The following is a 27,461-nucleotide window of genomic DNA, read 5'->3' as shown; positions in this document are numbered from 1 at the left end:
TGTACCAAGCTGGGATATTTATGGAATAGAATACTCACAGAATAAAGGTTTATCAGAATCTGGGATCATGAAAATACCATGAATGAGCTGAGTGTTACCAGACACGAAACATTCAGGTCTCACTCTTTTCAAACTTTAGTTCAGATCTAATTATAGTTTTAACAGATGTGGAAAATCAAGTAAGTCAATTGAGATATTAGCCTTAAATTTATCCCTGATTTAACTTTGTTCAACTGAGTTATCAGGATTGAACTTGGCATTTTATCTTTATACATAACACACAAGACATGTTCAAAACATTTTTATTTTATTAATTTACACATGAAAATTAAAGAATTATGTTGATACAGTTTTTGCTTCCAGACTTCCATCTTTTGCTTCCAGACTGCCCTCTTCAATAACCTGCAAAACATCAGTGTTTGGGGGGGGGGGTTAAGTATAGTTTCATTCTCTCACCACACCCTGTACATTCTCCCCCTCTGCTGTACTATACTTGAGCAAGGATAGTATACAGCAAGAAGTACTACTGCCTTTAAAATTAAACAATATCAATTAAAAACACTTTCAAACTGGTTTATAAGAACCGGCAGAACCCTGTTTATCCTATCTAACTGGGACTGGCAGGGGTGGCGAGTTATATGGGCCTATGGTGCCCGGGCTCCAGCAATATTCAGGACCTGGAGCCCAACTCCACCAAAGCTTGGGGTTAGGTCTCTCCCCCAGCCCTGCTTGCTGCCCACGTGTGCCTCCCCCAAGTGTCCCCTGGTCCCCACTTGCTGCCCCCGTGCGCCTCCCGAGGGCCCTGGAGCATCCCTGCCTCAAGCAGGTGGCTGCCCCCCTGCAGCTCCCCTCTACGCTCTGATCTGCTGGCTCTCGGCATCAACTGCTGCCACAGGGTCCTAGTACCCGCCATCCACTAGTGCCAAGGCAGACTGACTCTGACCCTGCCCTTTCGCCTCGGACACTTCCCTTTTCCAGCGGGACCCTCCACCAGCACAGGGGCCCCCCTGCTCGCAACCACCACTCCTGCCCCCTACTGGGCAAGGGGCAGCCCCATCCCCCACCGCCAGTGAGGCTACAGTGAGGGGCAGCAGCAGGGGAGGAGGTGGACATGTGATGGCAGCCTCCCCTCCCCCCCCAGTCACCCACCACAGGGGAAGCGAGGGGGATTCCTGGACCTGAGAGGGGCCTTAGGAGCACGTGCAGTGACATTGGGGCGAGGTAAGCATGCGGCCGGGAGGGAAGAGGGGGGCCCCGGGGCAGCCTGCCTGCACCCCAAACTCCTCAGCCCCGGCCCTGCCCCACCCCAGAGCCCATACCCCCAGCCAGAGCCCTCACTCCCCTGCACCCCAACCCTCTGCCCTAGCCCTGTGCCCCTCCCACCCCCCAAACGCTTCATCCTCAGCCCCAGCCAGAGCCCTCATCCCCCCACACACTAACTCTCTGCCCCAGCACTGAGCCCCCTCCTGCATTGTGAACCCCTCATCACTAGCACCACCCCAGACCCTCACATTTTTATATTATTTTAAAAAATATATATCTGCTTACAAGGCAGGTGGGGGGGGGGCAGGACTTGGAGCTGTTCTGGGCACCACCAAAAATTATACAAACCTGCTGCCCCTAGGACTCGGGCCAGATCAGATAATCAAAAATCAAGATAAACCAGAGAATGGAAAAGTGCAATGCTTCAGCGGCATCTAGCGGCCACAGGAGAGCGTGCACTGGTTGTTCGGTTAATATGGATAGTGGAGGGTCAGATAAATGGGTTCTCTATTGTACGATATTTTAGCCTTGAGCATGCTTCTTCATTAGCGGATTGTGGAACAGATGTGATATGCTTTTTCTCTGCTGCTATTCAAACAGCAAGCAGAATATTGGCGTTGGAGTTTTAAGAGTCTGAAAATTTTACTATTTAATCTTTACCAAATTTCCCCAAGTTTAGTTATATCTAGATGTTACAGTAGGGTTCCACTTCCTTTATTCCATGAACATGGTTTTTGTATTTATTCAGCCACTGTAAATGCTTCCTTCGACTGGCTTCACTATTACTTTCTAGTCCTCTCTTCCAGATTGAATGTTAACAGGAAACTTCCTTTCCTTACACCAGGCACATTTTACTTTTTAGAACTCTTTCCGGTTACCCTCACATTTAATTTAATGCAATCATTTCCCCTTTTGGCTTCCATTAGCTTCTATATAGGCTCACCCCTAGTATCAGCTTTCTTCCTTGGACGCGAGTGAAAAACTTGACTCATTTGTCTTGTTATACATGAGGCACAAAGCTCCTGTATTTGTTTTTAACCCAGATGTCTGCATACAGTTAGAACATTAAATTGCTTTTTTTCAGTTTTACTTGTATTTCAAGTTCATGCTAAATCTTCATTTCAGATTCCAGATTCCACATATAACCTTAAACATGTAGAAAAATAAATATACAAAGATGCTAACATTCTATTTTCCTCATCTTTTAGAAATTTTGAAAAATGTCAATTCCTTAAAGTTACTTAATAAGAGCTTACAAAGAGTCTATTCACGTGAGGGAAGGGAGCAGAAGAAGGAGACTCCGCCAGTTGGAAGGCATAAGATGCACTGTCCTAGGGTTGGGGGTTCCACGACCACCACTCCCAAGAGAAGGAGGCGGGTGGTGGTGGTCGGGGACTCTCTCCTCAGGGGGACTGAGTCATCTATCTGCCGCCCCGACTAGGAAAACCAAGAAGTCTGCTGCTTGCCAGGAGCTAAGATTCGCGATGTGACTGAGAGATTGCCGAGACTCATCAAGCCCTTGGATCGCTACCCCTTCCTGCTTCTCCACGTGGGCACCAATGATACTGCCAAGAATGACCTTGAGCGGATCACTGCAGACTACATGGCTCTGGGAAGAAGGATAAAGGAGTTTGAGGTGCAAATGGTGTTCTTGTCCATCCTCCCCGTGAAAGGAAAAGGCCTGGGTAGAGACCGTCGAATCGTAGAAGTCAACGAATGGCTACGCAGGTGGTGTCAGAGAGAAGGCTTTGGATTCTTTGACCATGGGATGGTGTTCCAAGAAGGAGGAGTCCTAGGCAGAGACAGGCTCCAACTAACGAAGAGCATCTTCGCGAGCAGGCTGGCTAACCTAGTGAGGAGGGCTTTAAACTAGGTTCACCAGGAGAAGGAGACCAAAGCCCTGAGGTAAGTGGGAAAGTGGGACACCGGGAGGAAGCACGAGCAGGAGCGTGTGAGAGGGGAGGGCTCCTGCCTCATATTGAGAAAGAGGGGCGATCAGCGGGTTATCTCAAGTGCCTATGCACAAAGCCTGGGAAACAAGCAGGAAGAACTGAAAGTCCTGGCAAAGTCAAGGAATTATGATGTGATTGGAACAACAGAGACTTGGTGGGATAACTCCCATGACTAGAGTACTATCATGAACAGATATAAGCTGTTCAGGAAGGGCCAGGCAGGGCAGAAAAGGTGGGGGAGTTGCATTGTATGTAAGAGAGCAGTATGACTGCTCAGACCTCCAGTGTGAAACTGCAGAAAAACCTGAGAGTCTCTGGATTAAGTTTAGAAGTGTGAGCACCAAGAGTGATGTCGTGGTGGGAGTCTGCTAGAGACCACCGGACCAGGGGGATGAGGTGGACGAGGCTTTCTTCCAGCAACTCGCAGAAGCTACTAGATTGCACGCCCTGGTTCTCATGGGAGACTTCAATCACCCTGATATCTGCTGGGAGAGCAATACAGCTGTGCACAGACAATCCAGGAAGTTTTTGGAAAATGTAGGGGACAATCTCCTGGTGCAAGTGCTGCAAGAACCAACTAGGGACAGAGCTCTTCTTGACCTGCTGCTCACAAACCAGGAAGATTTAGTAGGGGAAGCAAAAGTGGATGGGAACCTGGGAGGCAGTGACCATGACATGGTCGAGTTGAGGATCCTGACACAAGGAGGAAAGGAAAGCAGCAGAATACAAACCCTGGACTTCAGAAAAGCAGGCTTTGACTCCCTCAGGGAACTGATGGGCAAGATTCCCTGGGAGAATAACATGAGGGGGAAAGAAGTCCAGGAGAGCTGGCTGTATTTTAAAGAATCCTTATTGAGGTTACAGGAACAAACCATCCTGATGTGTAGAAAGAATAGTATGACAAATATGGCAGGCGGCCAGCTTGGCTTAACAGTGAAATCCTTGCTGATCTTAAACACAAAAAAGAAGCTTACAAGAAGTGGAAGATTGGACAAATGACCAGGGATGAGTATAAAAATATTGCTCGGGCATGCAGGAGTGAAATCAGGAAGGCCAAATCACACCTGGAGTTGCAGCTAGCAAGAGATGTTAAGAGTAACAAGAAGGGTTTCTTCAGGAATGTTGGCAACAAGAAGAAAGTCAAGGAAAGTGTGGGCCCCTTACTGAATGAGGGAGGCAACCTCGTGACAGAGGATGTGGAAAAAGCTAATATACTCAATGCTTTTTTTTGCCTCCGTCTTCACGAACAAGGTCAGCTCCCAGACTACTGCACTGGGCAGCACAGCATGGGGAAGAGGTGACCAGCCCTCTGTGGAGAAAGAAGTGGTTCGGGACTATTTAGGAAAGCTGGACATGCACAAGTCCATGGGGCCGGAAGCGTTGCATCCGAGAGTGCTAAAGGAGTTGGCGGATGTGATTGCAGAACCATTGGCAATTATCTTTGAAAACTCATGGCGATCTGGGGAAGTTCCGGACGACTGGAAAAAGGCTAATGTAGTGCCCATCTTTAAAAAAGGGAAGAAGGAGGATCCTGGGAACTACAGGCCAGTCAGCCTCACCTCAGTCCCCAGAAAAATCATGGAGTAGGTCCTCAAGGAATCAATTCTGAAGCACTTAGATGAGAGGAAAGTGATCATGAACAGTCACCATGGATTCACCAAGGGCAAGTCATGCCTGACTAATCTAATTGCCTTTTATGACGAGACAACTGGTTCTGTGGATGAAGGGAAAGCAATGGATGTGGTGTTCCTTGACTTTAGCAAAGCTTTTGACACTGTCTCCCACTGTATTCTTGTCAGCAAGTTAAAGAAGTATGGGCTGGATGAATGCACTATCAAGTGGGTAGAAAATTGGCTAGATTGTTGGGCTCAACGGGTAGTGATCAATGGCTCCGTGTCTAGTTGGCAGCCAGTATCAAGCAGAGTGCCCCAAGGGTCAGTCCTGGGGCTGGTTTTGTTTAATATCTTCAGTAATGATCTGGAGGATGGTGTGGATTGCACCCTCAGCAAGTTTGCAGATGACACTAAACTGGGAGGAGTGGTAGATACGCTGGAGGGGAAGGATAGGGTACAGAGGGACCTAGACAAATTGGAGGATTGGGCCAAAAGAAATCTGATGAGGTTCAACAAGGACAAGCGCAGAGTCCTGCACTCAGGACGGAAGAATCCAATGCACCGCTACAGACTAGGGACCGAATGGCTAGGCAGCAGTTCTGCAGAAAAGGACCTAGGGGTTACAGTGGACGAGAAGCTGGATATGAGTCAACAGTGTGCCCTTGTAGCCAAGAAGGCCAATGGCATTTTGGGATGTATAAGTTGGGGCATTGCCAGCAGATCGAAGGACGTGATTGTTCCCCTCCATTCGACATTGGTGAGGCCTCATCTGGAGTACCGTGTCCAGTTTTGGGCCCCACACTACGAGAAGGATGTGGAAAAATTGTAGATAGTCCAGCGGAGGGCAACAAAAATCATTAGGGGACTGGAACACATGACTTACGAGGAGAGGCTGAGGGAACTGGGATTGTTTAGTCTACAGAAGAGAAGAATGAGGGGAGATTTGATAGCTGCTTTCCACTACCTGAAAAGTGGTTCTAAAGAGGATGGAGCTAGACTATTCTCAGTGGTAGCAGAAGACAGAACAAGGAGTAATGGTCTCAAGTTGCAGTGGGGGAGATTTAGGTTGGATATTAGCAAAAACTTTTTCACTAGGAGGGTGGTGAAACACTGGAATGCGTTACCTAGGGAGGTGGTAGAATCTCCTTCCTTAGAGGTTTTTAAGGTCAGGCTTGACAAAGCCCTTGCTGGGATGATTTAATTGGGGATTGGTCCTGCTTTGAACAGGGGGTTGGACTAGATGACCTCCTGAGATCCCTTCCAACCCTGATATTCTATGATTCTACCAAAAATTCCATACTGACAAAATCTGCAATCACATACACATATCATCCAAGTTCCATGATCTGTACTGCCCCAGAGAAATATTTTTAATGCAACTCAGGCTTCCACAAAGTTCAAATGTTTTCCTTCTTACAAAAACAATTAGATTATTTAATTTATATTCTAATGCAGCATTCAATTTTTCTTAAGATTTGGCCTGGATTCCTTCCTTTAAATAAATGTATGTATCCTCCAATTATGATTATCTAACTTCTACAGTACGACACAATTCTATCTTTTACTTTAAGAAAAAGAAGTCATTAAAGCTGTGTATTTAGCTGCTACTTCAACTTACCAGTCTCCGAGACCTTTCCAGCAATCTTCGCCATACTGTGTGATGAGCCTGGAAAAAAGTGAATTAGTGCAGTGAATTACTTATAATTAAACTGAAATCAGGTCCTGTGGCAAATGTGAGGTAATATCTTTTATTCAGTTTGTGAGAGAGACAAGCTTCTTCTAGTCTGGGAAAGGTATGACTACACCAACACTGTAAACAAAACTAAAAATACAGGCAGTTTGATTGCTCATGTTGAAATTAGTTAATTTTTATTACGTTTCCAACTGGACAGGTATCTCTCTCTTGCACACTTGGATATTATCATGCAAACACACATATGAATAGTCCCACTGAAGTCAATGGACCTATTCACATGAATATATTTAAGCAAATATAGAAACTTTGACAGGATTGGGGTCTTCTTTATATCTTTTCTGGTGTAAAATGTATAAATGAAAAATGTGTCTTGAATATTCTGTTAACAGTCATAAGTTCTCTCCCTGCACCTTTAAGCATAAAACATTCACTATTTCCTTAACAAGAATACAAAACTAGGTTACAAGTTGCACATCTTTATTTGCTCAGCATAAAAGACGAACAATCCTCATTTTACAGAAACATTGTCAAAAGAATCTTTATTACATCAGGAATAGGCAACACTTAAACAACATCTACAAACTATTGTTAGCCATTACGCAAAAGAAGATGGAACTTCTCTTTCTCCGCCACCCCCCCCACAACTATAAAGAATCTACCAAAGGCTGACAAACAAGGGTAGCATCCTGATTGCCTATGCACATGGCCCATTGCATTCTAGAAATTAATCAAGTTTTAGAGAGGAGTATAAAAAAATGTAGATTTAAACGAGCTAGGAACAGTGGGTGAACCAAAAGGTGCAAGTTTCAGAGGCCAAACTTTTCTGATACCCAACAAAGTTCAATATATAAAATCTTCCTTAAATTAGATTCTGTATATTTGTCTTCTTTATAAACCAGATATATTTCTTTTTTAGTAAATAATTTGTCCTGTTTCTTCAAGATAATTCTCTTGTTCTGTATTAGGTATTCTATATAATTAAAATAATGTACTGATTACGTTCCCCAAATTCACAGGAAATATAAAGGATTTTGTTTTCTGTATAAATGATCGATGCAGTTTAAATATGGCATAAGAAGGGAAATATTGAAAGTTATGAGCACTTAATCTATGCAAAGCTTGGAAATAACAATAGAAATTGCTTAATAAGGGAAGAGGAATTCCAAATAATAGTCCGGAGAATTCAGAAATACCTTCAAATTAATCAAACATAAAAAGACTCCAACAAAAAAGGATCAAAATTTGTTCTGAAGTTGAGCAAATAATTGGATTTCTCAGTTCATTCACCCTGAAATGATTTTTTTTCCTTTCACATTGGGTTGTTTTCACATGCTTTTCACTGTTTCCATTTTTTAAAAAAAGTTAACTAAATTTCTAATCTAAACGTCATTTCAAAATGAAATGTTGAAACTGAACTTTCAAAGTGGTCAAAACCAACTGTTTTGATTTTCAAAATCTCTTCCTCTTTTTTTTTTAAATATACAAAGAAATTATTTACCAAACAACAGAAATTTGTGACTAGTTTCAGTGCCCCAAAAATGCATTTTTCAATTAACTTACTATTCATCAAAATGATGTTGCCTTGCTCTAATTATACATTGCCATCTACTGGACACCAGCTGAAGTAGCAGAGAAACTATAAATTGAAAGCTGAGAGCAACTTTTGGCCAGGGCCCAATAAAAAAATAAGACTGCCCTCCTCCAGCGAATCCTGAAACAGGATATATAAATTGAGATCACCATATGGGACCCTAGAGCTCGCGGAATCCATGTGGGCTGCCTCTTTCCTTCTCCAGGGTTACAGCACTAAGAAGAGTCGACCAAAACCACAGAGACACTGAAGAATCTAGAAGTGCTACAGATACCCAGAGTAGCCATGTGAAAGACTCTCAGAATGTAACACTTGATATGCCACACCTCCAAAACATTTCCCAAGCTATTGTTTTTACTAAGCATGACAATTTAAATGTGTGAAGTGGAAGACTTTTCAGACCACAGAAGATCAACTTTTCTGGCCGTTGCACTATAGGCCCCCGAAGGGAAAAGAAGAACACCCCCCATCCAAGGGTTAACAGGACTAAGCAGCAGTGAGATTTTGTTTCAGAGATTGTATTTCTCTTTCTGTTCTTTAACATTAACAACAATGTTATCTGATTGAGTCTACACTCTTTCACGTGAGATCTTAAGTAACCATATTTTGGATTTAAACGAAGGGCTTGTCTACATTTACAGGACTGTAGCTGCATTGCTTTAGCACTTAGTGAAGACACTACCTATGCCAACGGAAGAAGCTCTCCTGTCAGCATAGATACTCAATCTCCCCGAGAAGCGATAGCTATGTCAATAGTAGAAGCCCTCCCATTAACATAGCGCGGTCTACACCAGGCAAGTTAGGTCAGTTGGTTGTGTAGACCAAGCCTAAGTAAAGCAATATACATTCTCCTTTATAAGCCCAAGCAAAGTGGCCTGACAAAGAAAAACAGTAACTTGAAGCAGTTACTTTTGACATTTTAAACATTCCCCTTTCATACCAAAACAATTCCAATAGTAGGGACCACATTCACAAAAATGCCTTAAGACAAGTGCATCCTTACTCCTTGGTGAATTATCTGAAGTGTGACAAATGTATTAAAGGCACTAAAGAACTGATAACTGAATATTATGATGTAATAAGAAATCTTGACAATTTGTTTTGTTCTCTGGTGTAAGTGCTTGACCTCAACAGTTGTCTTTATTAATTGCTTAGAAGACTGTGTATCTTGTGTTTAGCACACACCTAGAACATTTGCTGTATCTAAACTGGATTTATGAACTGTTGACTATATAGTGAGATTCTCGGTGAATTAATAAACTGTGGATTGATTAAGAATAATTAAAGTGTGCTGATCTGAGAAATGCTCCAAGGTAAAACTTGACCTGAAAAGAACCTAGCGCTCATTAGCAAGCTAGCGTTCCCTAGACTCAATAAAAAGTGGTTTCCCTAATTAAATTCTATGTCAAATTTGGCCTCAATGCTTCTCAAACTGGCAAATCTAGTTTGTTCAATTTCAGCTTTAAAAATCTAACTGGCACCTCTGCAAATTCATAAAATTGACCTCTCATTCACACTTACACCAGCAGTGTCAGCAGAGGGAAGTAGTGGTGAATTATAGAGGAGACAGAGAAGTACCCTTCCCAGCAATTAAGTGTCAGCTAGTGTTAGGGTTTATACACGTTAACAGACCTATATGGGGGAAAAAAATCACACTGCCCATTAACCACACCACACATTCTGTGACTGAAAGGCTTGAGGTATCCGCTGCTGTTAAGTATTTTGACAATTTAAAAACCCCTTTTAAGCAAGACATTTTCTAAGTTTTTGCTTCTGCAATAAACTGCTCTCAGCAAAAAAATGAAGGCCAGGAGGCCACTAGGTTGAGACCCCCAGATGATCTTGCATACATTAAAGGATTAGCCCATGGACAGCTGATCTGGCTCTCAGTAGGGGCAAAAGCTCCTACCCTGCTCTGCTGGCAACTGAGGCAGAGAAATTTGGGCTAATATAAGACTAACGGTAGCCCCCAAAACATAAGTAAACAATTTAGAAAGGTGTGCGTATGTGTGAGAGGAAGAGTGTGAGAAAAGAAGAGACAGGTGCTAAAACTGGAACTTGGCACTCCCCGTATAGATAGGGCCATGATGCACAGCATAAGCCAGAAGCTAACTAATGGAGGTTAGAAAGAACTTTACTCTATGGGCAAGATATTCCATAACTGTCACTACAGAGTTTTTTGCACCTGTTTCCGAATCATCTGGTATAGATGATTATAGACAGAACACTGAACTAGAGGAATCAGAGGTCTGATTCTGAATGGCAATTCTTATTTTCTACTTTGGAATGACGTGCAGCGAAATTTCACTCATTTAAAAGAGTTAATAGACAGTCTGCTGTTTCCCTTGGAGGAAACATTCTCAGTAACACACGAACAAGAAAAATGTGATGGACAATTATAGAACCTCTCCAGAAATGACATGAGTAAAATAACTGTACTGGAAGACAAGTATATTTTAAAAAAACAAACTAATGTCACAGAGCCTGGTCTGTATTAAAGAATTTTGACTCAATATCTAAAATAGTGCCCGGGAAACCAGAGCCTTGACACTCCTAAAGTAATCACTCTCTGGGCCTTCCACTCATCTACTTCTCACCTAGGGTGACTAGATAGCAAGTGTAAAAAATCGGGACGGGGGTGGGGTGTAATAGGTGCCTATATAAGAAAAAGCCCCCAAAATCAGAACTGTCCCTATAAAATCGGGACATATGGTCACCCTATTCTCAACACAACTATGACAAGATATTGGCACTGCATATGCTAAGGATTTGAAGACATGTAAAAAGATTTCTTCCACTCCTTCCTGCCCTAAGCAAAGAATATTTGTACTGAATGCATTACTTACCTTTAAGTGAACCGGCAGAGACACACCCTGAAACCTTCGTATAGACTCAGACTGGCTGGTTTGGAGATTATGGGCTGCTGTCACTTCATACTGGAAGCAAAAACTTGTCCTCGGAATGTGAAGGCCTTCACTAATATCTACAAAGTCACCAAACCTAATTGGAGCACAATAAAACTCACAGTAAATGTACGTGTATAGTGGCATTACAAACATGGTTATTTCTTTCTATCATCACTTAGAAAATGCCTATCTACAGAAAATTATAGTGAACCTCTGTCTAAACCAAAAGAGAAAACCCACACAAATCCCAAACCAAGCATCCCACTACAGTTCAGCATTCTTGGTATCTGGGGAAGGAGTGCCCTTGAAAACTTCAGGTTAGCATGTTTTCCTAACCTGAATAAGTAATTTAAAACTAGAGTCCAAAAGGCAGATCTTCAGCTGATGTAAACTGCCATAACTACAATGATTTTAATGGAATTATGACAATATGCAGGATCTACTCCCAAAAGCACACACTAAATGTCCACTAGAACTCCCTTGCCTATGGTGAATGAATGCAACACCGAGAATGTAAGTAACCGGGGGCACCGGCTGGGCTTTCTGGGGAGGGGGCGAGTGGGCGCTGGGGTGGCCGGACCTGCCTGTCACCCAGGGAACGGGTGGGCTGAAGTGCCTTGGGGGCTGTGTCGCTTGTGTGGCTGAATATGACTGCTCTACACAAAGGACGGCCTGCGTAGAGAGGGGTGGTTGTATTGTGTCCAGACTCACAAATGTCTCAGAAGAAAAACTGCTAGAGAGAAATGTGCATTTGTTTCAGCAGTTGTTGGCCCTCTCTGTACCAATATAAACCCATAGGTGTAATTTGAATGAAAGACCCTGTACAGAATCAAACTGTGTAATTTAAAATCCGCAGAGTGGAGCCTGGCATTGTGGGTATATATTATGTTCCTACTGTTGTGACACTGGTTCAAGGCACTGTCCTGGCAGCTGGATGCTGTTAAACATCCAATGAAGTGAGCTGTAGCTCATGAAAGCTTATGCTCAAATGAATTTGTTAGTCTCCTTTTCTTTTTGCGGATACAGACTAACACGACTGCTACTCTGAAACCTGTTAAACAGATGTTTCACAGGTGTGTGAAGAGTATTGTTATTGTGAGTGCTGTCATTGAGGTCCAATGCCTGCTTATTAAATTACGGTTTAACTTAGTGTTTTTCAAGAGCTTGGTTTACTAGTGGTGGTAAAAAAAAAAAAAAAAAAAAGAGACAAACCCTGTAATGTTTTAATGATGCATCTTATATAGTGCAAATTCAGTACTGTCTCATATATTAGTGATGCAGAATTTGAGAAAAATAATCTATCTGCTCTGATGTTTGTAAGCTGAAGTGTAAAATAATCGCTAAAACAAGCCAATAAAGTACTAGTAAACAGGCTGCAGAGAACAGTCCTCGGTGACCTAGATAATAAGTCTTTCCATCTCTAATTTGCATGATTATTAATGACTAGAATAATAGCTTTATTGTCACTTATTCGGAGGATATTGGAAGGTCCCCTTTTCTGAATTAGCAGCAAAGTCAGAAAGTCCTTCCTCTGTTAAAAGGTAGCATTTGGCAGTGAATGCTAAACATATTCTAAATAAAACTGCATGTTTTTAATGAGCTCAAACAGTAATATCATTAGCATTTTATCTGAAATATTTTTAATATGTAAATAAATTGTATGTAGAAACTTAATATAATCAAAAATCAACCTCAGTGAGACAAACCCTCTCTAAGTAGGAACCTTATTTGCTTAAAGTTGAGACAAAACTTATTTGACCTCAGAATAATCATTCTAAAAGGAAAAATTATTAGGAAAAAAACTGGTCTTTTTGTGTGAGAAGGTATGCAGATGAGTTGTAGTTTATACTGCTCTGAAGCATAAATTACAGTGAGCATTATTTATATTTCTTTCATTATGAATAGAACCCAGTGTCCTTTAGAAACCATATGCTGGGTCTGAGTGAAAGTGACTGGGGAGAGAGATACCTGTTTTGGACTGAAGTAAGGAAAAAGAAGATTTAGGCTGAATATTAAGAAAAACTGCTAGATTTGTTAGAGAGCAAGTAGTCCTCTAAGGGAATTGGTGGAAGCCCTATTGCTTGAGACATTTTAAAACAAGACCAGACAAAGCATTAGAAAACATGCTGCATAAAAGAGTCACTGCATTGGCAGGATTTGGATTTTATTGACATAATACTCATTTCTCACTTCTATGATCTTTATTTGTTTTAGCCTTTGGTACAACCTGCCGGCTAAGGGCTGTATTGAGCAAAAAGTCAGCTAAGCATATTTTGTTGCAGAATCTCAATGGGCTTCAGCCCAAGGGCCAAAGCTGCCCTGTGAAAGAAAAGCATTAAAAATGAAAATTGTAGTGGACTTTTGTATTCAGTTGAACTTCCAAATGGCTAAAACAGATTCCCTTGTAATGTTTTGCCCAGTCATTGTACTCCTAGCTGCATTGGATCAAAGTTTTTAAACTCCATTTTGGCCTCATCCTGATCAACCAGTCAACAGTGCCCTTGTTGCCAAGAAGGCCAATGGCATTTTGGGATGTATAAGTAGGGGCATTGCCAGCAGATCGAGGGACATGATCCTTCCCCTCTATTCTTCCCCCCTAAACTAATCCTAATCTGGAGTGCTGTGTCCAGTTTTGGGCCCCACACTACAAGAAGGATGTGGAAAAATTGGAAAGAGTCCAGCGGAGGGCAACAAAAATGATTAGGGGACTGAAACACATGATTTATGAGGAGAGGCTGAGGGAACTGGGATTGTTTAGTCTGCGGAAGAGAAGAATGGGGGGGGGATTTGATAGCTGCTTTCAGCTACCTGAAAGGGGGTTCCAAAGAGGATGGATCTTCTAGACTGTTCTCAGTGGTAGCAGAACACAGAACAAGGAGTAATGGTGTCAAGTTGCAGTGAGGGAGGTTTAGATTGGATATTAGGAAAAACTTTTTCACTAGGAGGGTGGTGAAGCACTGGAATGGGTTACCTAGGAAGGTGGTGGAATCTTCTTCCTTTTGAAGTTTTTAAGGTCAGGCTTGACAAAGCCCTGGCTGGGATGATTTAGTTGGGAATTGGTCCTGCTTTGAGCAGGGGGTTGGACTAGATGATCTCCTGAGGTCCCTTCCAACCCTGATATTCTATGATTCTATTTATTGCTTCAAGGAGGATTTCCCCCTATCATATATCTGAAAACTCGAATGAATGAATGAATGAATCTAACTAACTAACTAAAAAAAGGAACAAAGATACCAACCCAGGAAAATATACAAAATGCAGGAGAAACCCTTCACATCACACACTTCCTTCAAAGATCAGCCAACCCGTCTTCCCTTCTGTCCTCAGTCCCCACTCTGTGCTCTGCAAATATAGTTTTCCCAGGAAAAACACTATTGCAAAACTAGCCATCTCTGCAAAGCCTACTTTTCCATAGGGAGTTTCCAAACCAAAACCACAACTCATGGTAACACACAAACATCAAGTGGTCTGAATAGCATGCATGAGGTTAAACCAAAAATGGATCCTTTTACAACTCATGGACTGACAAACATTTCTTCCCCTCTCAAGCAATTTCTCCCTTCACCAATCAGATTCCTACAACTTTCTTCTGCATTTCTTTCTTTTAACACCTGAAGCCAGTTCCAATCTGACTCCAGTGTAAACGTAAGTGTAAGTAATGCAATGCTGACAGGACTACAGTTTGCCAAAACTGGAAAAGGAATGAGATTTTGGCATAAAAAGGTTATCAGGAACATTTTAGTTTTTGTTTTAAAGTATTTTCCTTCTAATACAATCAAATTGCTAAAACTAGTTTTTAATTTAGAACCTTAATATAAAGCTTTTAAAGTGATGGGTTTTTTTTCAGTGTTTACCATCAGTAAGAGATGGGAGGCAGGAGGGGAAGGAAGCCCACTATCTTAAAAGCTTTCTGAAAAGTTTAATGAGCCCCCATCAAGAGTTAAATATAACAATAATGGTGATGTGGAAGAACCTATATAGATCAGAATACAGCTAACCCAGAAATCAAAGTTTAATTAAAAATACATCACAAGTCATTTATCTTTTTTTCAGATGCATATAATTTTGCAAAATAACTGGACCTTATTGTGAATCATTACAAAATAAAATTCAAGTTTTACTCACCTATGTAACTTTACTATACCTTCAGGATTTTGCGATGCTTTCTGTTCTATTGAATCCATTTTGTACCTTGAAAAAAAACCAGCACACTTCACAAATTTGTCAGATATAAAGTTACATATATGAAGAAGCAAAAACAATCAAGTTGCTTCATATTATTTTTGTAATCTATAAGGGTCTGATGCAGAAGCCCCCTGAAGTCAATGGGAGCCTTTCAGAACCTAATCCTTAACTCTACTATTAAGTTAATACGGGAAAAATAATGAGAAAAATCTTTGATCTATGCATCAAAGAAGCCTTTTTAATAATTGTGCTCAATATTCATAAGATTAGAAACAATTTTAAACCCTTACCTTTCATATTTTAAGGCCTTTTTGACATATCTCAAGAAAAGTATGTATGTCATGAATGAGCCAGTCCAGCTCAAAGCAGTTACATTCATTTTGTTTTGTGGAAAGAATGTTTCAATAAAAATAAGCCTTTCTAGATACAAAGATGTTAATGCCAGAGGGACCATCTGATCGGACCACCTGTGCAACAAAGGCCACAGAATTACACCCAGCTACCTTGTAATAAGTCCACTAACTTGTGTTTAGCTAAAGCATAATTTCCAGAAAGGCATCTAGCCTTGATCTGAAGACATCAAGTGATGAAGAATCCACCACTTCCTTCAGTAGTTTGTTACAATGATTAAACACCCTCACTGCAGAAATGTCTGCCTAGTTTCTAATTTGAATTTGTCCAGCTTTAACTTCCAGCCACCGGGTGGTATGCGTTTCTTCACTTGATTAAAAAAAGAGTCCATTAGTATCCATTATTTTTGTCCCACAACTATGGGGTGCGGAAAGAAAGGCACAGAGAGGTAAAGCAACTTGCCTGAGATCAAAAAGTAGATCATGGCCAAGCCAGGGATAAATCCCAGGCCCTGGTCAGTACCCCATTTATAGGGCACTTCGTTTTTGGGTTTTATTTTATTTTTCACAGGAATTGATCAGTGTTTATCACAACAACAACAACAACAGAAACAGGTGAAGATCGGTGGAAAAAACTAGTAAAAAAGTATTCAGTAGATTAATGCTTTGATTAATGAAATTCAGCGTGGTTTGCTGCAGAACTAAAACAGAACTCAAAACACCAGGCCATCTCTGAGTTTAAGAAAACAATACCTCTCCAATCCCCAAATAAAACTTTTCATTTAAACAAACAGTTTACCATTGTAGACTTAGAACTAATAGCCTATAAATATTTACATTTAATAACTGGGCCCTACCATTTGAGGGTATACACTCAACTTCATCCTTTTCTCCTGGTTTTTGTTTGTTTTTTTTAAACTTTAATACGCCTTGTTTTCTGAAATGTATTCTGACACATTTTTGTTTTCCTCCCATTTTTGGGTGTCAGCTCTTTAAACAGCATCTGCTAACAGCTTGAAATGTGTACGAAGTGGATGTGAGATTCATTAGTACATTCAGATGCACACACACTTCAGAGCTTGTGTGCGTGCCTGTTTGTTTATTGTGTGCATCTTCTAATCGAATACATAGCCTTACTTCAACAGACAGCTTTGCATATACACACACAGACTAATGCATTACCATAATACATCTATCTCATGCAATGTATTGTATTTTCCTAATAAAACAAGTTATTTTTATATATTTGAATGATACAAAAGTAAGGTGAAAGTCGGAAAAAACAAATAATCCTTTTTGTAAAATCTGCGATTTTTCTGGTAAAAATCGGTTTAAACTGAAAATGAAGGGGCTTACCTATCTATTAGATCACACTGCCTCCCAGGTAGTTGGGTGGAGTGCCAAGCATAGCCAGTCACCTGTTAACCAAGGCTGATGGTAAAATGTAATGGTATTTAGAGGATAACTTCCTGGATTCACATGTTGAATTTGAATCTCTCAATACAGAGATGTGCTGTATAGACCAAAAAACTTAAAAGAATAAGCATGTGAGGAATCTAATCACGAATAATATGGTGAAAGAACTTTAAGAATGTCAAGATATCACTAGTTTGATACTAAATACAAAATCTCATAACTGTTCCAAGTTCTTAAACACCTCTCAGTTATACACTGTAGTGCCACCTAGTGTACGCATTTAACAGGAAAACTTAGTGTACATTAGTTTAGCTCTACTGAAGTCAGTGGAGCTACACTAATTTACACTGAGGATCTAACCCTCCATACTTCAATTGTCACATTTTTAAAGGTTATATTTCCTTTCGCAATCCAATTTGGTCTTTACTATTTTTGTTTAAATCTGAAATAAACACTGACCTGTTATGCTGAAACATTTCTAATGCCACTTTTGCGTCAACGTGCAATGTTTCAAATGGCAGATCTTTGTGAATTAGATTGTATGCTTCTTTTGTAAGAGAACGGAAGTTGTCCTTAAAACAAAAAAGTAGACTATGTTACCCCTGTTCTTGAGCTGCTCTTTAATACACACTGTATGTATAAAAAACATTGTAACAAGCAGTAAAAATGGTAAACGACAAACTTTTAAGGATACTCATAGTAGATCTATAAATTCCTATAAATATATCTATCAGCAATAGGCATGGTAATGATAACTGTAATGTCCTACCAACAGTAATTTTAAATGGGAGTGGCCCCTGCCATTGAAATCAATGGGTGTGTTTTCATTGACTTCAATCGATATTGCATCAGGCCCAAAGAAAATGGGAATTCCTTATAACCGACGCACTCCCATTTCCAAATTTTTAGTGAGACTTCTAATTCATTGGAAGAGCTTCCACAAGCTCCTCCAAACATACTATATGCATAGACATGATCCTGCCACTGCTGAACACTAATCTGGCTAATCCCTGGCTAGTTTTCCAGCGATCAATCAAAATCCCACCTGGAAGTGCCCTCTTTACTAACAAATTCAAAAGAGTGGACGTTACTGATACATCAATAAATACAGAACTGATTGCCCACTCCAAAAATCAAACTTCAGTACTCAGAAGACATTTGCAACAATCAAAATATTTACTTGATTGAGAACCTGAAGATGACTCACAACTACCTTAGAAAGTTTTTCAAAGTGGGCAAGTTAAACTACAGCTTGCACTGAAGTGAAATTCTGTATTTTGTTAACATTGCCCCCTTAGCCATACATCTTTTTTTCCCCTCTTCTGGTGAGCATGCATTGTAAGAAGAAACACCTGCCCAGTGAAATATATTTGTTTTGACTTAACCTCACAAGAAGTCATGAGGCTTGATTAAAGGTCTAAACAGCTTTGAGCCCTCTGCTTAAACAGGCCATATAGATGCAGACTATTGAGGACAATTACAGTTTAATATTTAGTACACTCATAATATTTCTAAGTAAGCATATATCACCTTCTCCATACTTGGAGAAAAAAACTGTGCTAGCTACAGCCATCTTTAATTTAATGGGGCTCCACATGGGGGCAGAGGTTTGCCTGCGGTAGTCAGGTAATAGGGGTCTCTAAACTGTTGCCACAGTAAAGCAAGACTGTTCCCATTTTAAAAAAAGAGAGGTCACCGAAACAAAGGAGGAGTAAACTATAATACACCTCTACCCCGATATAACGCAGTCCTCAGAAGACAAAAAATCTCACCATGTTATAGGTGAGACCATGTTATAACGAACTTGCTTTGCCCCCCTCCCCATTCCTTGTTTCCTGACCGCCCCCTCCAGAGACCCCCAACCTTAATCACCCCCAGGACCCCACGCCCTACCCATCCCCCTGCTCCCTGTCCCCCGACTACTCTGACCCCTATCCACAGCCAACCCCAACAGGCACTCAGCAGCAGCGGCGGGAAGCAGAGCAATGCGGCCTCAGCCCGCTCCACTCCGCCAACTCCCAGTGGCGGCACCCCGCTTCCCACTCACCTGCGGCAGGAAGCGGAGCGCCGTGGCTGGGAGCTGGCAGAGTGGAGAGGGCTGGAGCCGGGCTCCTCCACTGCTGGTGAGTGCAAGGGGGATCCCTTCCCCCAAACCCCCTCCCCCGAGCGACATGGCCAGGGCAAGGGAAGTGGAGCGGGCTGCTCCTGGCCCCCCGCTAATCCCCCGGGCGATTCTGGGACTACGGGTCCCCCAAAAGTGCCCCCCCACAGCTCCCGCCTCCCAGACCCTTTGGGGGTGGGGGTGGGGGGAGCCTCTAACCGCCCTTGAGACCCTCTGCCCCTTTTCCAACCCCTCAGCTCCAGACCGGCACCCTTAATACGCAGCTCAGAGCAGCATGTCAGAGCTTTACCGTGTTGTATGCGAACCCGCATTATATCGGGTCACGTTATATTGGGGTAGAGGTGTAATGACTTTTCAGAAGATAAATTGTACTTACTTCTGTTGGTTTCCAGTCATCAAGCCTGCTGTCCAAAACAACATCATAACAGAAAGCTCCAGAGATCACTGCAGAGCCAGAGAAAATGCTGTTATTTGTAACAAAGTATACATTTTGTTTCATGGCCTCAACATTTTTACAAAAACATTACTAGTCTGAATAAATAAGGGCCAAAACAAGGCTGTTTCTGTTATAGAAAGATAGCAAGGATCACAAGCTGAAATCTGTGGATTATAATCACAGCTGGACAGTTTGGGTTTTATAAAACCCAAATGACAGATTCTGTTTGTTTCTTAAATATTCACCCCAAAAATATGTTCCAGGTATTTACAGTTTTTATAAGAGCATGGCAGTCTGTACCCACTCATCAAAACAGTTTTTTTCTGGATAAGTATGACATAAATTCAGGCCCTCCTCCTCTCTGAAGTATTTCTGCACTTTTCACTTGTACAGATGATTGTATTTCTGAAAGGTGCCAGACAGACAGAATATAATATTGAAGTCATTTATTTATCCACAGAGGAGGTAACACAGGCAGCAGCAACACCATTTCAAACTCTGACAACATACTGAGGTAGGAGGAGACAGCATGGTCTCCATGCACATTTATTCAGTCCTTGGCCTCTCTGCCTAAAAGCCATTTGGAGTTATGGTATGTTATTGTCAAACCTGACAGTCAGTCTACCAGCTTCACAGGTATCAAACACCTAGGGCTCGTCTATATGAAGACTTTGTGCGCAACAAGCCAAGGTGTAACTGTACTGTGCACTAATCTGCCACACACGAAGTCACGGTGAGGACCCTGCTATGGCACACTAAAAGTTTCATAGTGCACTTTGACATACTGTCAGATAGCCAACCAATTTCAGGCTTCGCTTAAGTAGCCCAAGGATGAAATGCTCTCTTTCCAGCAGTCTGAATATATATTCTTAACAATAAATATGAAAACCTTTTGCTTATGTCAATTTAAAATTGTAAAAAAATTCAGACTACAGATTAGCAGAAATTGTCAAGGCTCTTTGCTATTATGCTTAACTATTACAATAGTCCCCCAATATAACTTGATATTTTACATGAGTAAACAACGTTAAAGGAAATTTCACACAAACATCAGTTCATCATATCCGACACTGGCTGCTTTAGCTTATCATACAAGGTATAATTTAAGGTCCTTTTCCTCATCTTAAAAGCCCTAAATGGGCTTGGAGCCAGTTATGTCAGAGACCTCCTCTATTTCTGCACTCTGACAAAGCAGCTGTGATAAGCAAAGACACTTCCAACTGAGGCGAGACTACACCTCAGACCGGTCTGGGTCACTGTATCCTTAATGGAGGGTCCAAAACTGTAAAACTTGCTTCCAGCAGAAATTAGGCTGCGTCAGTCTTGCCACTTTCAGGACATGGTGCAAGACCACTTCTTCATGCAGGCATTCTGGGTGGGATTTCAAGTGTTCAGATAAGCAATTCTGAAATCCCAATTATTACAAGCACATTAGTGATGTCACTCCAACATCACTAGATGTTAATGTCTGACCCTTGAAATGATGAGGGAAAGGGGAAGAGAGAAGGTACAACTGGGCTGTACTCCCAGAGTACACATTCCTTGGACATAAAATGAATGTCTAGAGCACCCAGACATTACAGTGACACATTTTAGAAATGCAGGAATAATAAATCCCTCTCATCAGTAGGAAAGAGAGCCCCTAAATGTGCTGGAATGCACCTGAACTGGGTCTATGCAAGCTTATCAACAAAAAAAATTTATATCACCTGGCACTTCTGGAGCTCTGATCAGACTGACTGAGTATTCATCTTTGAATGCCTGCTTTAACACACATGCCATGATCATGGCACAGGAACGCCAATAGGCCTGTAATAAAGAGCATTTCAAACCAAATTTACTATACTGAAGTTGCCAATTCATGACAGACTAGTTCAGCTATTGATTCAAATAGTGACTCTTCCTTTAAAACTGAATTCCTCATAAATTTGCTAGTTTCCATTGTGCATTAGTATTTTAATAAAATATAAGTATTTTATTATTTATACAGTGCTACAAACATAAGCTTTACAAAATAGAACTCCATGTTCACCCTTTTGGAAGAAGCTTTGAATCAACAGTCCTGATCTTTCAATAGTCCACCCATGTGGCTCTAACTGCAGGATCAGGTTCTAAGAGACAGGTCAACTGATAAAGAAAAAGGTAAAGGTAAAGAAAGGTGAGAAAATAAGGTATAAAAGATTTCTGGAAAAAAACGTATTTCAAGGGAGGGATCTGAAAGAGGATGGAGAGAATATCTTGCAGACTGTTCAAGTTGCAGGAGGCAGCATGAAAGAGAGTGGAGAGAGCATGAGAAGGAGATAAAGGGAGAAGCAAGGAGGTAGGGATGCAAGTAGTAGATCAAGAGAGAAGAGAATTAGCAGCAAGTGAAAAGAGAGGTGTAGTGAGGTGAGATTATAGAGGACCTTGAAAGTGAGGATAGGAAGTACTAGTTACTATGTATCTATATCTTCAGGCCTAGAGTAAGTTCTAAAGTTTACAGTATTTCAAGAAAGGGGTTGAACTGGAACAGTACACAGTGATTTTGCAAGCTAGTGCTTTGTCCCAGTGACTGCATTTTGTGGTCTAAATTTTCACTGAGAAATAATCAAGATACTAACCCCTTACGGATGTGAAGATAAACTTCAAAATGTGAACCAGATGTAAACTAATGTAGTGTCCACTAATCAAGTGTTTACTGGAGTCTTTAGACAACCTGAAACAACAACTCTGATGCCTGAACTGACAGTTTAAACATCAACATTACCACCTATATTATTCATGCCCACAGAATTCAAGGAAACAGATGGATGTGGAACTTGAGTTGTAGGGGGGCATTTAGGAGACTACCATGTATTTCTTCCAGAGTGACCCTGTTTTAAAGCAGAGGGAACACTAACCCAGCTTATGCACTCTTCGGCCAAAATGATTCTTTACTGAAGTTAACATCACTGACTAAAAATGTAAAGTATTATTATTTTTAGTATGCAATATAAGTAATATTCCTCACATCATCTTTGAAAGGTATGTAGCAAGTACAATTTGACCCTTTTATATATAGGTTAATGGAAAGACAGAGTTTAAGTGACTTGCAAAAGACCACACAGTCAGGAACAGAACCGGGCAGTTCTGACTCCCAGTCCTTTGTATACTACAATATTCTTCTGTATCTATGTGTGGTCTCATGTTCTACACTTAGATCATAAGCAATTTGGGGAAGAGACTTTTTATTCTGTATTTGTACAGTGCCTAGCACAGAGGAGTTCTGATCAATGACTGGGTTCCCAGGTGCTCCCAAAATATAAATATAATAATGTAACAAAAAACATTCCTAAATTGCAAACTAGGATTTCACCTGAATTCTTAGAATTGATGGATCAACTACATAAATAAATATATTTGGTGAAAGCAACAGATACTTACATGTAGTGACAAATCAATTCTTCTACCATATTTGAGCCAGTATTAATGCACTGAAGACATATTACAAACACAACTACTTCTGCTCCTCCTCTCCCTGTCTGGAACTGTTCATAAACCCTCTTTCCCTCTATATAATGTAGAATCTTTAGTGTAGGATTAGTAGGCTATAAATTTTTAGTTACAGAAATTTAGACTAAACTTATTTTATGCATCCTACTACACTTTCAGTAAAGTTTTTCAACATGGTTATTCCCAGCTACTGCAGTGTCAATCTTGTTCATATGCAGCTTGAAGGAAAAGGTTTCTTAATATCTTAGTTTTCAGGCTTTAATACAACTCTTGGTTTCTCTAGAGTGCAGACTAAGATTTTGCTTTCCTATACAGGTGGTGATAGTAGACTGTCCAAACAGCAGCAGAGATGAAGCCAACAAAAAATGTGTGATTTTAACAACTTGCATTTTCTCATGTAACCAAAAGAGCTAGAATTTCATTCATTTCATTCAAACTAAGGCCCTAACCTACTCATTGAAGTCAATAGGAAAAACGTCAATGACTTCCTTGGGAGTTGAATCAGGGATAAGACAGGAAAAACTGCATAAAGAAATAAGACGCTGACTTACCTTGTTCACTTCCTCTGGATTTTCATCTTTGAAAGTAAGAAACTGAATTTCACATGATTTGGTCAAAGGCCGATACATGTCCCAAAGCTCTCCATCCACAAGTGCCAATACTGATTTCTTACAATGCCATTCACTTAAGTCTAAAAAAGAAGTGAAAGAATTCAAGGCAGTGATCAACAACCCTCTAATATAGCTAAAATTTGCAATTTAGAGTTCTAAACTTATCATACCAAAATGCAAGAGTCATTGCTGGAAAAACCTTTGTGCGGGAATACTATCAGAATCCATGGAAATTAACTTTTTCCTTAAATCCCACTATCTGTACAAACTGAAATACTATGATTGTATGTATTATTACCTGGACCACTACGTTTGTCTTTACAATGACCACAATAGTAGTATGTGCCAGTTTGGTTGGTAAATACATTTATCAGCAAAGTGATTTTGATACACAATGGAACAGTTTGTGATTCCATTTACTTACGCATGGCACAATTGTATGGAGTAGACAAAGCTTTGTTCATAACAAATGAAGTGCCAGGATGAGATTTGCCAACATATTTTACTTCAATCTTCTCAATTCGTGGATAGAGAGACAACTGTCTCTCTTTCTCCTTAGTGAAGAGTTCATTACGCATCTGAACAATCTCAGCTCTTGACAGTTGAGAAGCAGGAGCTGTTGAAATAAACCCTGGAAAAAGAAGTGACTTAACTAAGCAACATGCAGCTTCTCAAAATATTTCACAAACAGATATAAATAGACTAATTAGCATAGTCAATGAGTAGAAAAACATGAGCCACTAACTCAACAAACCTTTAATTGTAATACAACTGTATCCATATTGCAATGCAACTAACTTCCAGTTCACACTTAACATTTGTAAGAATCACTCATTATGCAAAAACCAGACCCTAAATATTCAAAAGTTAAACAACATAGAAATAGAAACATAGAAAGGCTAGCCTTTAAATAGAAAGGCTCAGCACAAACCTAAAATCTTACTTTTAATCTTTCAGACTCTGTATTTGAGACTATTACAAGCCATGATTGCATCTGTATCTCTCTCTACTTTCTCCTCATGAATACATAAGAGGAATTGTGGGATAATTTTTTCTCAAAAGAACTTGTGTTCTGATCCTGTATGAAAAATCCTTGCTGCATCATGTCCTGTAAACCGCCCCCAACTGCGGGAGAATAACCTGATGTTTTAAAAGAACACAAAAATCCAGGCATAATTAGTTTAACTATGCAATGGTGCCCATGAGGAAACATTCCTTTCGGACTCCTACAACAATTGTCTTACATCATGAAATCCGAGATTTGATGACCCACACCTTAGCATGAGTAACTACAAAAATTATTGTCCATATTTATCCAGAGCCATTTTTAACTCAATGATTATAAATAAGAAGCACCTCAGATCACTAAATTAAATACATTAGCTAAGTCCAAGCCTTGCAAAGTTATAAAAATTTACCAGCTGACATCTCAGCCTTTACCATAATAATTTTCTTGCCTATTTAAACAAATTTACTTGTCCCACATAACTGAATTTTGCAAGCTTTTGTTTTTAGTAACAAACATCTCATTTTATTTTAAAATATGAATTTTATTATTTATACAAGTGATTCTGCATGCACACACACATCACATGATTTCCAAAACATTTCACATTCTGTAGTCCACGAGGAAATGATCCATGGATCACTGGTGATCCACAACGAAACAAAACATTTTGGAAATCAGGCACGGGGGGTTGGGAGAATATTACTCTTACAAAAAAACCTGCACAATACAAGAGCTGCTTCCAAACCCCTAAGTTAAAACATTGTGCCTAGACAGGTAAACCACAGAGTTATAACCGAGGCCAGGACCACACTAGAAATTTACCTCGATATACCTACATCTCTTGGGGGTGTGAAAAATCCACACCTGTGAGACATGTAACTACACCAACCTAACCCCCAGTGTAGACTGTGCTATGTCAGCACAAGAATTCTTTGGTCAAACTAGCTACTGCTTCTCGGGGAGGTAGATTAACTACAGCAACAAGAGACGGGAGGGGGGGAGGGAAGCCAGGCTCCGGGCAGGGAGATTCATGCCTGGTGTCTGGTCAGCTGCTCCGTTCCTGGCAGCAAGCGGGGAGCCAAGAAGCCCGGCTAGGGAGCCAGGAGCTGGCTTTCTTGTCCATTTCACAGCTCCAGCACAGGTAGTGTCTATGGTCACTACACTACAGACCTGTATAACTATGTCACTCAGGGTACGTCTACACTACCCGCCGGATCCATCCAGCGGGGATCAATTTATCGTGTCTAGTCTAGATGTGATAAATCGACCCCCGAGCTGTCTCCTGTCAACTCCTGCACTCCACTGGTGTGAGAGGTGCAGGAGGAGCGGGGGTGGGGGTGGCAGCAGACGACTCACTGCGGTGAGGACACCAGGGTAAATTGATCTAAGTACCTCAACTTCACCGAGCTGAAGTTGCGTAACTTAGATTGATCCCCCCCAGTGTAGACCAGGGCTCAGTGGTGTGAAAAAAATCTATATGCCTGAGCAATGTAGTCATACCAACCTAACCCCCCCACCACCCACACACACACGCACACACGAGTGCACTATGTCAGTGGGAGAGGTGAGCTACAACCTCTCAGGGAGGTGGATTAACTATGCCAGGGAAGAGCTCTCTCCTGTTGGTGTAGAGCATCTTCACTGAAGTGCTGCATCATTTTAGTTGTAGCCTTGCCCTATGCCGAAGTGCTACAGAGGCACAGCTGTCGCATTTTAAGTGGAGACAAAGCCTCAGGTCAGCAGAGGGAAGGAACCTGGTGTTCACACCTACCACACTGCGGAAGCTATGCAAATAACACATAGCTACACCCAACCCCCAATAGTCAGTGCAGGGCCGGGGGGGGGGAGGTCACTGCCCTACTCCCTCCCCCCAAAGTGCGGGGCCGCGGGGCGGCGGCACTGCCCCTACTCCCGCGCAGGGTCGGGGTCACTCACGGGCGTGCTGGCTCCGCAGGCAGCGGGTCGCCCAGCGCGCGGCCATGGCCCAGCTGCTGCTGCTGCTCCCTGCGGCCTCCCCCGAGCGCGCGCGCACCCGCCGCAGGCTCCCCCGGAAACACGGGCCGCGGCGCAGGGATCCGCCTGCTTCAGCCGCTAGGGGCGGCTGCCGAACGAGTCCTCGGCTTACCCGCCAGCGCTTCGGCGCGCGGCCCTGAACCGTATCCTTCCGCGGGGAGCGGCTCCCCAGCCTTTGCACGCGCGCACAGTCGCCGCGCTGCGCCGGGAACCCATTCCGGGCGAGAGTGGCGCCCCTGGTGTAACGGGGTTCCCGCATGCAATCCCATTGCATAAGCAGGTTGCTGCATTCTGCACTGGCTGCAATTTTTAAGTTGTGCCATGGCGTAGGTGCCTTGTAGTGTCCCGTTTCAAGCGCAGAGAGATAAAGTACAACCACTCAGGCCCCAGTCGTCAGGGATCACCTCTCTACTATATCCCGGCTTTAAAGTACATTCACTGAGGCTGAGGAAACCTTGGGATTAAAAATGTTCCACCACAAACTGCCCAATAATTTTCCTCCCACGAAAGAAGATTTGAGTCAGGCTCAGGCTGATACCTAGACACTGTCAACATAAGAAGATGATTTCGTCAACAAAGTAAACCTCTTAAATTGCTTAGACAAGTTTGTTACAATTTTGCTGTGTTCACTCATGGCAGTGATTCAGCCAGATCACAACAGGACAAAGATATGACAGACACTGAGCATGTGAGTAACAGATAATTGTTTTGACAACATTAACTCCTCTGGAAGTTAAAACGTAAGAAATTAAAAATGTCTTATACCTAAATTCACGATTTAAAAATGAATTTAGAAAACACTGACAGAGTTGCAATGAATCTGCATT

The 27,461-nt window shown here is 41.6% G+C and overlaps 1 protein-coding gene across 1 annotated transcript; it reads right to left on the bottom strand.

Annotated features, from left to right (window-relative positions):
- Positions 1-290: 290 nt before the first annotated feature.
- On the bottom strand, positions 291-26,908 carry MRPL39 (mitochondrial ribosomal protein L39; the record flags this gene model as incomplete). Its single annotated transcript, XM_084651066.1, has 10 exons — positions 291-402; positions 6,447-6,494; positions 10,962-11,115; positions 15,147-15,212; positions 17,432-17,544; positions 19,471-19,538; positions 21,240-21,339; positions 23,553-23,692; positions 24,037-24,243; positions 26,557-26,908. The coding sequence occupies 10 exons, from the start codon at positions 26,906-26,908 to the stop codon at positions 337-339; spliced, it is 1,314 nt and encodes a 437-aa protein (XP_084507192.1). The 3' UTR covers positions 291-336.
- Positions 26,909-27,461: the final 553 nt, after the last annotated feature.

The sequence above is a fragment of the Lepidochelys olivacea genome (genome assembly GCF_965140295.1).
Source record: "Lepidochelys olivacea isolate rLepOli2 genome assembly, chromosome: 1".
In the NCBI taxonomy this organism is placed as follows: Eukaryota; Metazoa; Chordata; order Testudines; family Cheloniidae; genus Lepidochelys; species Lepidochelys olivacea.
The sequence above is the reverse complement of the archived record's forward strand: the minus strand, read 5'-3'. Positions and strand labels throughout refer to the sequence as shown.